Genomic DNA, 13,506 nt, shown 5'->3' with positions numbered 1-13,506 from the left:
CAAAATGTCCTCCCTGGTCTTTGACGCTGAAGTAGGAGACGACGTATAAACTGCAGGAAGTGTAAACTGATTCAATACATAGTATCTTATAGAGAGATACAGCGCCACCTACGGAGGCGGAGTCACATGTACACAGCCAATAAATCCATTTTGTCCTCTGCGTGTAAACTCGGACTCTGTCTCTTAGTCGGACTACGGCGTTAGCTGGATTAAACTGCGTGTAAACGTTTTGTCATTTTAGAAGGTATATCAGAAACTCAGATTTACTTAGACTCATAAACAAAGTGTTTTTAAGTGAAGATGAAGACATTTCTTGAAACATTGCCATGTTTTATGGAAAGCTTTGTCAGTGTGGACCTTGAGACCTGTATTGATTACCCGATCCATTTCTACCAGGTTTTCAGAGTTTCTCCGTGTTTATAAACAAATGTGCTGGTTTTGTTGTAAAAGAAGGCGTATTAGCAGATGGAGGTCAATGATATTAGTGACTGTAGGAATGTGATTATGCAGAGGAGGAGGAGGAGGAGGAGGAGGTCTAAATCTGCAGCAGGAGGCCTCAGACCTGCTTTTGTCCCCTAACACTTTCTCAGGGCCAGTCCTCTGCTTGGCCAGTAATCACCGCAGGCTTTGCTGCTCTGTGCTTTTGTGGGCTTTTTTATTTTATTCTGGGGGGGGCAGGGTTTAGTTGGTGATTAGCGTTGTGGGAGATCGGGGGCCAGTAATGAGACTGTGGAGTGGCTCCGCTGGACACAGTGGCCCCTCCTGATGAAAGCCTGCGGGAGGATCCCTGTTTGATTGGGAGTGTGATGCACTGCTGCTGTGAAGAGGGTTGAAACCAAAGTTAACTTGGTCCTTTGACAGCACGGCTCCCTCCTGCAGTGATGTGTCAACACGCCGCCTCTGGAACACGCCGCCGGGCTTTGTGAGGCGCGGCCGCAGCAGCTGGTGTTTAATAACCAGCCGCTGGACGCTCTGCTGGTGGCCATTATTGTCTTTACTCGCCCTGACACCACGTTTGAACCGGGTCAGCAGAGTAACGCATTGATGCGGCGGCAACAGACACCGATAAGCCACTCGAGCACAACAACAGGCTCACACTGACACTGTTTCATTCTCACCAAACTTCTCTCTGGTGTCAGAATATGTACGTGTAATAATCCCAGGAATGATTTGGTCTTTTCTGGTGATTTAACTTCACTCGGCCCCCGATGAAGCTATTTTAATTGCGTGCTTTTTATTTCAGTTCTCTTTTCCTTGTACTTCTTGTAAAACTTTTGCTGCAGTAACAATGTGAATTTTCCCAGTGTGGGATCAATATAATCTGATCTAATCCAACACAGTTAGTGAATCAGGGACAAAAAAACACTGGAGATTTGAAATACGTGCACATAGAGATGAACTCAAATTTCAAATCAAAATCACAATTTGAAACAAAGCAGAGAGACTTTTCCAACAGGAAACTGAAGTCTGTAAACCACTCACTCTCCCACACCAAAGCCCATAGAGAAAATCAGTGATTTTAACATCACACACACAGGAGTTGTTGATCCACTGCTGCCTCCATCACTAAGTTCAAATGTCTGATTCTGTCAATTCGGCTTTAGAAAACCTTCATTCAGACTTCCCTCAGTGACACAAAGTGACCACACGAGGCAACAGTAGACCAGCAGCTCCTGTGTCCCCGCAAGTTAAAATCACTGATCTTCTCTATGGGCTTTGGTGTGTGAGAGTGAGTGGTTTACAAACTTCAGTTTCCTGTTGGAAAAGTCTAACAGTGAGAAAAAGACGCAAACACGTTATTTAGATATCATAGACTTAAACTGACGTAGATTTTATAACACAAATCTTTTGATGAGTGGCATAGTTAGGTTTTTCTTGTCCCTGTTGACAGCCATATTTTCGGTCTTTGTGTCATTTCCTCATAAAACCATGCTTCAGTGAACCTTAAATCACTTTAGAGTGTGATTATTAATCAGTAGGAAAGATACGGAGGTATTAATTAAGTTTATATTTATGTAACCATTTAGTAATTTTCTTGTCGTTTAGCACCATTTTATTGACCAAACATAAATTGATACAATACTAATCAAACATGCAGTTCTTTTAGCAGCTGTTTATGTTGATGTAGAAAAAGAAGAGGGATACGCTGATTTGTTGCGTACACTGCGAGTCCATCTTTCACTGGGAGCTTTAGATCTTTTCTGAAATTGATTATTGATTTGAGGAAGCCGCTGAGGTCCTGCTCTGTGCTCTTTGTGTGGCGGACAGAAGCGACTCTGTGTGCAGACCTGAGCTCGCCGGACGGGAGCTGAGTCAAATAGTTGCCGCACTAATTGAAAAGAGGTGGAGAGAGACGTTTAGTTGTTTAGCGCGGTTGTAATCCCGGCGTTAATACAGTGGACACAGCGTCTTTTAAGGATTTAAAGCGTAATCCTTTGTTGGCCTTTGTGCGGCGCAGACTGCAGGTCTATACACTTTCAGATCATTGTTAATTAAGGAGATTGACAGGTGTCCACTTGTAATTCTCTCTTTTGAGTCGCGGCCGGCGATGAGGAAAAGACGACCAGAATGTTGTGGACTTATAATTGGAGGCTGGCTGGGTGGTCCACTTAAAGTTTGTTGGTGGAGGAGATAATCAAACATGAAACCTGAATGACAAGAAACAAAATGATAATGTGGCGACAGCAGTCTGCCTGCTGGAAGATAATTGTCTCTACTTTTTAATCGTTGTTGCAGCTGACACCAGTCGAGCTGCAACAAATAATCGATGACTGGATTTGTGTGATTAATATTCTTGTAATTAAATCTGTGATTTCTTCGCTCCAACATTGGTGGGAAAACACTTTTTATGCATTTTTACAGACTGAACCAGCAAAGATTAATCACACGGATAATGAACAGATTAATCCATAATCAAGATTATTTCTGTTGCAGAAAATGGTGGAATATTTCCCTAATTTACTGTAAATTATAATTCATGACTTTTCAAATGGTTTTCTACAACCAGCCTTTCTATATAACACATTTGTTTAGATTAGATTTTAGATAATTTTTTTACAGCCTGAGCTGTACCTGTCTCTGAAGTCACTGTGAGACAGACTTTTCCCACTTCAGTTTCCACTCACTCTCCCACACCAAACCCCATAGAGAAAATCAGTGATTTTAACATCACAGCACACAGGAGTTGTTGATCCACTGCTGCCTCCATCACTAAGTTCAAATGTCTTATTTTGTCATTTCGTCTTTTGAAAATCTTAATTTAGATTTATTGAAGTGACACAAAGTGACCACACGAGGCAGCAGAGGACCAGCAGTTCCCGTGTCCCTGTGAGCTTAAATCACTGATTTTCTCTATGGGGTTTGGTGTGGGAGAGTGAGTGGTTTACAAATTTCAGTTTCCTGTTGTCTCACAGTGAGATGAAGACACGAACATGTCTCCTAATATGGATTTGAATCACATACTGCACCTTTAAACGTATATGCTGTTCAGTTATGAATGTTTGTTCTTGTCCAGTCCTGCTACAATTAACTATTCTTTTAATCCTCAATTAATTGGTTGTTTGAAGAAAGAAAGAAACAAAGTCTTGACGGAATACAATACTGAGGAAATAAAACGTCTTTTGAACATAAAAGATGTTTCGCTCAGTGTGAGCACAGTGACTCGGGTCGTGGTGAATTATACCAGATACGGTTCTAAATGGAGTGGATAATTGAACTGAATGCGTTTAAATGTAATGTCATGTGCTTTATATTTCTATAGCCCTTTACAACACCCAACAGGTGAGCAAAGGGCTTTTCAAAATAAAAGCATGACAGAGGCGCGGCATTAAAACCAAAGCCTGAAAACACACGAGAATAAAAGCCATTCTGAATGAATGTGTTTGAAGTTTGATTTAGAAAGACCAGGTCAGACTAAGGCGAAACCTGGATGTAGCAAGCCAAAATTAAGTTGCTCCAAATTCCATGAAACTTGGTGTGAACGTGTTAAAGCCCAAAACGAACAAAAAAGTAAATTGGGACCATGACCTCAACACAACAGGAAGTCGGCCATTTTGAATTTGGCATCCCATCCCACCAACGACAAACACGACTCTGCCATCTCCACTGTCTCTGCTGTCTATCCCGTCTCTACTGTCAATGCTGTCTATGCCGTCTCTACTTTCTCTACTGTCTATGCCGTCTTTACTGTCTATGCCGTCTTTACTGTCTATGCCGTCTCTACCGTCTCGACTGTCCCTGCCTTCTCTGCCGTCTCTGCCGTCTTAAGTGTTTCTATACATCAGTGATGGGTCTGTAGCTGTGTTCACGTGAACCAGGTTACAGTTTGATCAATAATCAGAAGTATGAGTGGGATAGTATTTTGATCATGATCCCCTGATGCTGATAATCAATATTCATTCTTGTGTGTGTGTTTAATCCACATTTGTGCAGCGGTGTTGTCGTCAGGTTTGTTAACGTGAACCTGCAGCTCCTTAACCCACAGAGGAGCTCAGGCCCCGATAAATAAACAAGTCCGCAGCTCGCAGCTGGTCATCGCCTTGGCAACGGTGAATCTGGAAGAAGCCTTTTTTTCTTTTCTTTTCTTTTTTTTTTTTTTAAGTGTGTCTTTGTGAAGAGCTCACAGCGATGGAACCGCGGTACTTGAGTCGACCACAATGCTGCCGGCTGAATACTTATTTCATTCCCCCCGAAACAAAAAATGCAAATGTGGAGGAGCCGCTCTTCCTCCTCCTCTGCACCTCCACCTCCACAGTCAGCTGCCGTTTCCATCATCACAACACATTTGTTCTGTATCCGTGACACAAATTAAAAGCGTTTTTTAATCTGGGAGTTTACAGCTGACATGAAATGGGTTTAATTATTTGCCAGGTTTAAAGTCTGGTTAAACCTCGATTCACTGAATTATGACTCAAAAGTTTGACTGAATTTCAGCAGAATTCCTCCTTTTTTTCCTGTTTAAACTGAAGCACTTGTGAAAATTATCTCTGTGTGTGTGTGTGTTTTTGTTCTCTGCAGATTCCAGGCAGAACAGTCTGCTCGGAGCTCCGCCCTCTTTCCACCAGCCACAGTATCCGAGGTGAGTTTGTGTCTGTGGTTTGAGTTTGTTTGTTTCTGGCATTCGATCCTTCCGTCCATGCGGAGACGGACATGTAGGACCTGAGACAGTGAGACGGTGTGTGTGAGTGTGAAAATCCTCGTCTCCTCAGGTCTAACGTGGATGGAGCACGCCAAAATAAAGTTGGACCAAATTTCCTGAAACTTGGTGTGAACGTGTCAAAGCCCAAGACGAACACAAAAGTAAATTGGGACCACAGCCTCAACTCAACAGAAAGTGGGCCATTTTGAATTTGGCGTGCATGGTGGCGATTTGCAAGCTTTCGTAAATGAACAAACTCATCTGAGCGCGTTTATCGTAACTGACACAAAAAACACGACAGTTTTTATTAGACACATCAAAGCCAAAAAGTTATGGATGAGTTGAGGTTGTTTCTGCCGACTCTGTCTTCTCTGTCTCTGCCGCTGAACTGAGATTTGTCTCCGTCGCTCTAAAAACAAATTTCTCTCGAGGACGTTTGTGCAGCTTAATGAGGCAGAACTAATGCAGCGGGGACACACACACACACACACAGGGTACGAACTCTTCAGGCCCATTGTGGCTCCGTGTCACTGCAGGTCACGTGTCATTAGCAGTGAGCGAAAACCGTTTCTGTAGCGAATGAAACGCTGACGTGGGAGGAGGGGGGCGGAGCCTGGAGAAGAGAGCGAGGATTAAAGATTCCAGCGCTCGGCCTGAGTGTGACATGGTTCAGTAATCAGGGCTGACGACGAGGAGACGTTTGAATCCTCACTCACGGCCGTGTCTCGCGGTGGATCAGTGGCGTGTGGTTCTGATCCAGAACACATGTGAGTGTGGTTCATGTCGTCACGTGTGAGGGGATGAGCTCTCATCTCTGAGAGTTCCAGAGGTCGCGTCACTTTGTGCTGTTATGAATAAATATTCATTTATAATAAGTTTTAATAAAATAAAATAAAACCTTTGATCCAGGATTTCACAATAAAGGTCAAATAAATGTTCACATTTCCGGAAACTGACGATAATAAAAAGTTTCTAAAAACAATCAAATTGAAGAGTCAAACTCTAAATGCAACAACTGTTATCAATGTTTTTAGTAATTCATTATTTGTAGTATTTTTTTATTACATTTTTTCACATCAATATTTTTAGTGACACAATTTTGTTTTTGTTGACATTTTAGTAAAATCAGTTTGATCTGTTTCCTTTTAATATCCCGACAAATTTGTCCCTGACTGCAGAAAATGTCCCAAAAACAGCTGTTAAATTATTACATCATATTTTCTTCAACTTTAAAGGAAGGCCTGAAATATACATATCAAATATGAATTATACATTTGGGATTTTAACCCTTTAAAGATCTTTTTTTAAACTCCAAGAAACCCAAAAGTGAGTATTTGATTATTATTACGAGGCCCTGGTCAAAGATTGGCAGAAACATTGATTTTTGTTTTAGATTTAAGAATAAAAAAAGTGACACATTTGTTCCTGAGGACAAATTTCACCTTCCAAAAATCTGCTGTAAAATTATTGTATATTAAAAATGATTTTCCACTTTTAACGAGTCAATCTTTAAAAACATCTTCAGCCTGAAATGTACTTATCAATGAATTATACTTTGGAAAAAACTAAACTACAATTTCCATAAAATATATTTCCAAGTATTTGATTATTTTGATTATTGTTATTATTATTATTATTATTATTATTATTATTATTATTATTATTGTTGTTGTTGGGCCCTGAAACGAGTCAATGATTGGCTGAAACATTAATTTTTGCAGTTTCAGAAGAAAACGCGACACATTTGTTCCTAAGGACAAAAATCTGCTGAATATTAACATTTTTTTTTCCACTTTAAATTAGTAAGACAATTTCGGTCACAATTGTGTCATTTTTCGTAAAAAAAAAAGTGTAAAAAAATATCCTTCAAAAGGTGGAGCTTACTGTCTGTTTTACGGAACAGGAAAAATACGTGTCTTTCTAAGACATTTTCATGAGCATTTTTACGTGAAAATTATAAAATACGATCGCGATTAGCCATGACTGGAAAGATGTCTACTCCCCCTTGTGGTGCCTCTGAGTAAATCCCTACGTCTGAACGGTGCGACCTCGACGATGTTGTAAATTCAAAAATTCGCCATCATCCAGTTATCGCGAGTGATTTAATTTTCATGGGTTTTTTCCCTTTTTGACTCCAGAGGACAACGTGTAAAAAGACGCAGAAGCTTAACGTAACGTTGTTGTTTTGTTTCCAGGCAACAACAACAACAACAACAACAACAACAACAACAGCAGCAGCAGCAGCAGCAGCGCGGAGGTCACGGCTGGGATCGAGCCGTTCAGTCACAACAATCTGCGTACCAGCAGAACATGAACCGTGGCTGGGGAGGCGGAGCCACCAGTGGTGGGGGCGGGGCGACCCCTGGTGGCGGTGGTGGTTACCAACAGCAGCAGCACTACGATCAGCGCCGTGACGACTGGCACGATCGCAGAGACAACAGGGGGCAGCACCAACAGGTAACATCCTGTCATTGAAGTGTGTGGGTGGAGCCTACATTTCAAAAACAGATTTTCTAAAAAAAAAATCAGGATTGAGGTTTAACATTTTACATTTTTATAAAAGTTTCACTCTGACGTTGCAGCTAATTTGCTTTTTTTTTTTTTTGTTGACTTTGATGTAAAAAAAAGTTTATTTGTAAACATGTGATTCAAACTTTCACTCAGATTTTTTTTTTCTTTTCACATTTTTTTTCATGGTACAATATTTTTCATGTTTACAAAGAAAAAAACAAAAACCACAAAGTTTTAACTACATATTAGAAATTTTGCGATGGCGATTTTTTCTTTTTTTATGTTTTTAAAAAAGAAGAGAAAAATCATATTTTTCACAGGAAACTGAACGTCTCTCTTTTTGTGTTATTTTTCAGTTTTAATCATTTATTTCTTATTCATTCATGTTTTCAGTCTTTTATGAGGAGCAGTATTTTTAATTGAAATCAATTTAGTCTTAATTATTGTAGTGAATTTTTTTTAATGTGAATAAAACATAAAATCACACAAAGTTCATCTCCAAATTAAATGAATTGTTAATAATCTGTGGTTTTAATCTAATCTAAATCTGTTTTTTTATCTCATATGTTGGGTGTTTTAAGCTTTGTTTTAAACTGTTTTGTTTTTTAAATTCGTGAAATTGACAAAAGTCTTTGCATCAAAAGTTAAAACGTGAATAAAACCGAAATTCTTCTTTAATTTAAAGGTTTTTTTAGTTTGCAGGTTGTTAAATGGTTTGATTTTTAAGACCTGAAGAAAAAAAACAAAAACTGAACATGTTTGTTGAAAGTTTTTTCAGTTGTGTGTTTTAACGTGTGTGTGTGTGTGTGTGTGTGTGTGTGTTTCAGGGTTACGGCTCAGGCCGAGGTTTCCCGCCTCCTCCTCCGTCAAGAAGATACAACTGGAAATAAAAAGACGGAGCAAGCTTTTCTTTTTTTAAAGAAAATCAAAAGAATGAGTTCTTTTTCTTCTTTTTCTTTTTTATCGTCTTGTACACTGATTTTTTCTTCTTTTTTTTTTTTCCTTTTTATCCTACTTTGAACAGAGGAAACACACGTGTGTAACTTGTGATTTTTAAGCCAAACGACCTGTAAAACTTGTCCAAAACAAGTGAGTCAAAAATGTTTGTTTCTGAGAGAAATCTCAAAAAAAAGCTTCTGTGTTCAAACAAATCAACGAATAAAAACCGTGGAGGAAACGAAACTTTGATTTCCTGTCAGATTTGATTTAGAATCCAAAAAATATCTATCTGAGGCAGTGAACATCTCAAGGAGAAAATATCGTGATGCGTTCAAGTGCAAACGTGTTTTTTTCTGTTATTGCTTTAAATATTTTGTAAAACAAAAAATTAAGTTAATTTAAAAAGTTTGTTATTTCTAATGTGAATGTGTTTTGTTTTGTGTTGGGAACAGTTTTAGTTCAAATAATTAGAGTTGAGTCCAATTTCAAATTTTGACGTAAATTTAAAAAAAAAACAAGAAAAAATAAATTCTAAAGCATTAAAGTGTCAGAATATAAAATTATATATAAAAGTTTTTAATTTACATCAGATTTTAAGCTGAAATAAATATATTTTATTAAAAATGAATAAACTGTTTCCAAAAAACCTCAAACAAAACATGTTTAAATCGCTTTAATTAGACAAATAAAAATGTTGAATTTAAAGAATTGATTTTGATTCTAAAACAACGATGTGGACAAAAAAGTCAGAGAAGAGAAGATCAATTCCTTTGAGGGTGTGAACTGAACTATAAAAGTTTTCATTTTATATCAGAATTTAAAATTGTTTCTTAAAATAAACAAAACTTGTTTAAATTGTAAGGAAACTTCATATTTATAAAAAAAAAACCTGAAATGTTCAAAATGAAAATATTTCTTCAGTAGAGAACAATTCACTTGAAACAAAAATGTTTGTAAATATAGTTTTGCTTCTTCATATAAATCCTGCAATAATTTAAATTATTAGTAGAAAACATGAAAAACAAACTCCTGAATCTTCTCAGATTAGATTTAATGACGTTTGTTTTTGTTTGTTTTTATGTTTAAAAAGCAGCAGCGGAGTCAAATTCATTTACAAAAACAAAACCAAATATACATTAATAATCTAACGAATGTCATTTTTTCTTTTAAAACAAGAAAATAATCTGCGGAGAATCTGAGAGTTGTAAACATCCGGGACTTTACCGCCAAAAGTGTTTTTATCAACGGTTTTAGAAAGAATCCCAACCAGGCCCGGTGTGTCCTCGGTCCTGTCTCCGGTCTGTCCCCGGTGAGTCCTCTGTCCTGTCACCGGTGTGTCCTCGGTCCTGTCTCCGGTCTGTCCCCGGTGAGTCCTCTGTCCTGTCCCCGGTGAGTCTCCTTGCTGTCCCCGGTGAACTACCATGTCCTCCCGTACAGTAAGCTGGAGCTGATCATGTTGTTGGTGTAATCGATCAGCGCCACGTCACTCTGCGTCATGTTGATGTGACTGTGGATTCCCATCATCATCACGGGAGTTGGACTCGGGGACATGTCCTCCAGCTCGTCGGTGGACGAGGACACCGGGTTCAGCGGCTGCGACTGCGGTGGACCGTTCACGGCCTCCCGCTGTCTCCCGCCGCTCTGGCCCTGGTTCTGGTTTAACCCGCTGGTGTCGCTGTGGCAGCTTTTTTCGTTCTTGGACATAACCGGGGACAAGGAGGACGAGCGGCGGCTCGGGTCACACCCTCCTCCGGTTCCTCCGGTTCCGTCCTGCGGCGGCGGCGGCGGGGCCTTGTCCTTGGACTGCCGCTTCAGTTTGTAGCGGTGGTTCTGGAACCAGATCTTGACCTGGTTCGGGCTCAGGTGGATCAGTCCGGCCAGGTGCTCCCTCTCCGGTGCCGACAGGTATTTCTGCTGCTTGAAGCGTCGCTCGAGCTCAAACACCTGCGCCTGTGAGAACAGAACCCGCCGCTTCCGGCGCGGCGCGGCGGCGGCGGCAGCGGCGGCCGCGGCAGCATGAAGCGACACCACGGATTTAGCTGCGGAGTCCATGCCGGTGAGAGAGCTCATCATCCCGGGCACGTTCATCCCGGCGGCCGCGGAGGGGCCCATGAATCTGGAAACTTGGAACAAAAAAAGAGTTTACCAAATGGGTGAATTATTATTATTATTATTATTATTATTATTGTTATTATTATTATTATTATTGTTATTATTATTATTAATAATAATAATAATAATAACAAGCGTCTATATTAATTATATTCATTAATTACTATAATTAATGAAATTCAAACATTTGAGAACTTTGTCCTCTCGCAGCCTTTTTGTAAATTAAATCTCGAGATTTAAAAAGTCAAATAAAACTAAATATAAGATTAAAAATCGAATTAACTGGAGATTCGCATTTTTTTTTTTAAATAAAAAAAAGTTTAAAACGAATTTTAATGTCAAACATTTACATTTTAAAATGTATCGTTTTATGGTGATTTCAAATAATATTTTTATCGCAGATTTATTTATTCCACAAAAATAGAAATTTGATTTGTCAGATTTGTCCGAAAATATTTGACTTTATATTTAAATGTTTGTTTCTTTGAGGTCTTTTTATAAACAAGAAAACATCAGTTTGTGATTAGACATTTTTATTTAAGTTTTTTAAAGGTTTACAAATGTAACTCATAAAAAAAGTCAAAATTTACATTTAAAGTAAATTCAGAAACGGTTTAGTTCAAATGTTTTATTGTAGAATGTTGGTTTTGCTCCACACATTTAATTATAATTGGTATTTTAAAAAAAGTTCTACGGTTTAAATTAAAGTTTTACATGTGAAAAAATTTAAATTATTTAAAACAAGATAAAGTTCTCATGATTGAGACTTTTATATTAAAATCATAACATAATAAAATCATGTTTTCTTTTTCTACAGACATTTAAAACGTATCTTAATATCTGTAAATCAAAGTTTTAATATTTCCATCACTTTTTAAAAACGTGGAGATGATAAATAATATAAAGTTTACCACGTTAATCGTAACAACCGTAACGGTATTTTTTAAACTGATAAAATCCTATTTTCATATTAAATGTTCTTTTCTGAAGGAAAGAAAATCACATTTTAAAAAACTTTTCTCGTCATTTTTAGTTCGTGTTAAAGTTTCCACTTTTTAATTTTAATGTTTTTCACCAATAAGAAATTTAAAACTAAACTTAAGTGAAGTTTTCAGAGAACTTTAGTGGTTTGTCTGTTCTTACTTGTGCTGTATCTGGGCTCCGGGCCGCTGTACCACGCTGCTCCTCCTCCTCCTCCTCCTCCTCCTCCTCCTCCTCCTCCTCCTCTCCCCGTGTCCTGGTAGGACGGAAGTTCTCCTCCGTTACAGAATCCACCCACGGCCCCGGAGAACTGCGGCACCGCGTGGGAAACATGATGATGAGGGTGGTGGTGGTGGAAAGTTCCGCCGGGTCCCAGCGCGGCTGCAGCGGAGGCCGAGGAAGAGGAGCAGGAGGAGGATGAAGATGATGATGAGGAGGAGGACAGGTGGTGGTGATGGTGGTGAAGATGTGGAGGCAGCGGCGGCTGGTGATGATGGTGATGGTGGTGATGAAGGTGCTGCGGCTGGTGCTGGTGCTGGTTCTGGTGCTGCGCGCCGGCCTGATGGACCTGCGGCTGCCGGTACGAGGTTAGCGGGGAACCGAGGCTTCCCGCGGCGGCGTCCACGCCCCCAAACCTCCGGTAAGTTTCCTCCATGGGACTGAGGATGTCAGAGACGGAGAAGGGAGTGGAGGACGCTTTAGGGCTAAAGGACATGATGCAGCTGCGGCACCGAGACCTGTCTCACCGACCGACCCCGGCTCCTGATCCTGGTCCTGATGAAGCTGAAGCTCCTCTGATGATCCTCTGACACGGTCTCTCTCTCTCCCCCCGTGTGTGTGTGTGTATCAGAGGAGTTTGTTCTTATCCCACTAAACTCACTCCGTCACATGGAAGCAGGGGGCGGAGCCACGTGGATACACACACATGTTTGCACAGCATCCTTACTGAGGACCCTCACAGACACAATGCATTCCTGAGGCCCCTTACCTTAACCTTAAAACCAGGTCTTAACCCTGAAAATAGGACCAGACAAGATGTCCTCACACACACACACAGTCTGGTTTCCATGACTACAGAGGACATTACTTTGACTTACATGAACTTTAACTTTAACTTTAACTTTAACTTAAACTTAAACCAAACAATATTTCTTCACCTTATAATCTAATCATTGACGTCAGAGGACTTTTGTCCTCATGTGACTGAGTGAATAATAAACACTTTCTGAAACAAAGATCTTCACTCTTTCACGTTGATTTACACTTAGACTCATTCACCCCTTCTCTCCTTCACTTCTTCACTCTTTCACTCATTCACTTCATCACTCCTTCACTCATTCACATCCACTCCTTTACTTAACTCCTCTCACTCCTTAACTCTTCTCACTCCTTCACTCTTCTCACTCCACTCTTCTCACTCATTCACTCCTTCACTCTTTCACTTCACCCCATTACTTATTCTCTTCTTCACTCCTTCACTCATTCACTCACTCATTCACTCCTTCACTTCTTTATAATAAAAGCGACGTCCACACATAATAATAATAATGACGATGATGATGAAATAAAGTATATTTTAAATGTAAAGTTACTCTGTAACGATGTCTGTGAGACACAGAGTTCAGTCAGAGGTCAGAGGTCACAGGTTCTGAAGTGTTCTTCAGTGAAGGCTGAGTGAGTTTGTGAGGAGGTCACTGAGGTCAAGACGCTGCACACACACAGCTAACGACATGTCTGTGTGTGTGTGTGTGTGTGTGACACACTCCACAGCGCCATCATGAGGTTAATCCCGGTGTTTTCTTCTTCTGAATTAAAATTCAAAAACA

General features: G+C 39.8%; 2 protein-coding genes across 3 annotated transcripts in view; one reads left to right on the top strand and one right to left on the bottom strand.

Moving 5' to 3' along the window:
• Positions 1 to 8,830, top strand: part of xrn2 (5'-3' exoribonuclease 2) — a 29,248-nt gene extending 20,418 nt beyond the window's left edge. Inside the window, exons 29-31 of one of the 2 annotated variants that reach the window (XM_058613861.1) lie at positions 5,017 to 5,077; positions 7,333 to 7,594; positions 8,476 to 8,830. In XM_058613861.1, coding sequence (XP_058469844.1) covers positions 5,017 to 5,077; positions 7,333 to 7,594; positions 8,476 to 8,538 — 386 coding nt within the window. In that variant the 3' untranslated portion in view covers positions 8,539 to 8,830. Of the gene's footprint in view, positions 1 to 5,016; positions 5,079 to 7,332; positions 7,595 to 8,475 lie in introns of both variants that reach the window. The other variant, XM_058613862.1, reaches the window with a different exon arrangement.
• A 785-nt stretch (positions 8,831 to 9,615) lies between these two features.
• nkx2.4b (NK2 homeobox 4b) lies at positions 9,616 to 12,763 on the bottom strand. The gene is made up of 2 exons (XM_058613877.1): positions 11,843 to 12,763; positions 9,616 to 10,710 (listed from the first exon to the last, which is right to left on the bottom strand). The coding sequence occupies exons 1-2, from the start codon at positions 12,393 to 12,395 to the stop codon at positions 10,004 to 10,006; spliced, it is 1,260 nt and encodes a 419-aa protein (XP_058469860.1). The 5' UTR covers positions 12,396 to 12,763; the 3' UTR covers positions 9,616 to 10,003.
• Positions 12,764 to 13,506: the final 743 nt, after the last annotated feature.

Source organism: Solea solea, chromosome 17 (genome assembly GCF_958295425.1).
Source record: "Solea solea chromosome 17, fSolSol10.1, whole genome shotgun sequence".
Classification (NCBI taxonomy): Eukaryota; Metazoa; Chordata; class Actinopteri; order Pleuronectiformes; family Soleidae; genus Solea; species Solea solea.
This window is presented reverse-complemented; position numbering and strand designations above follow the sequence as displayed.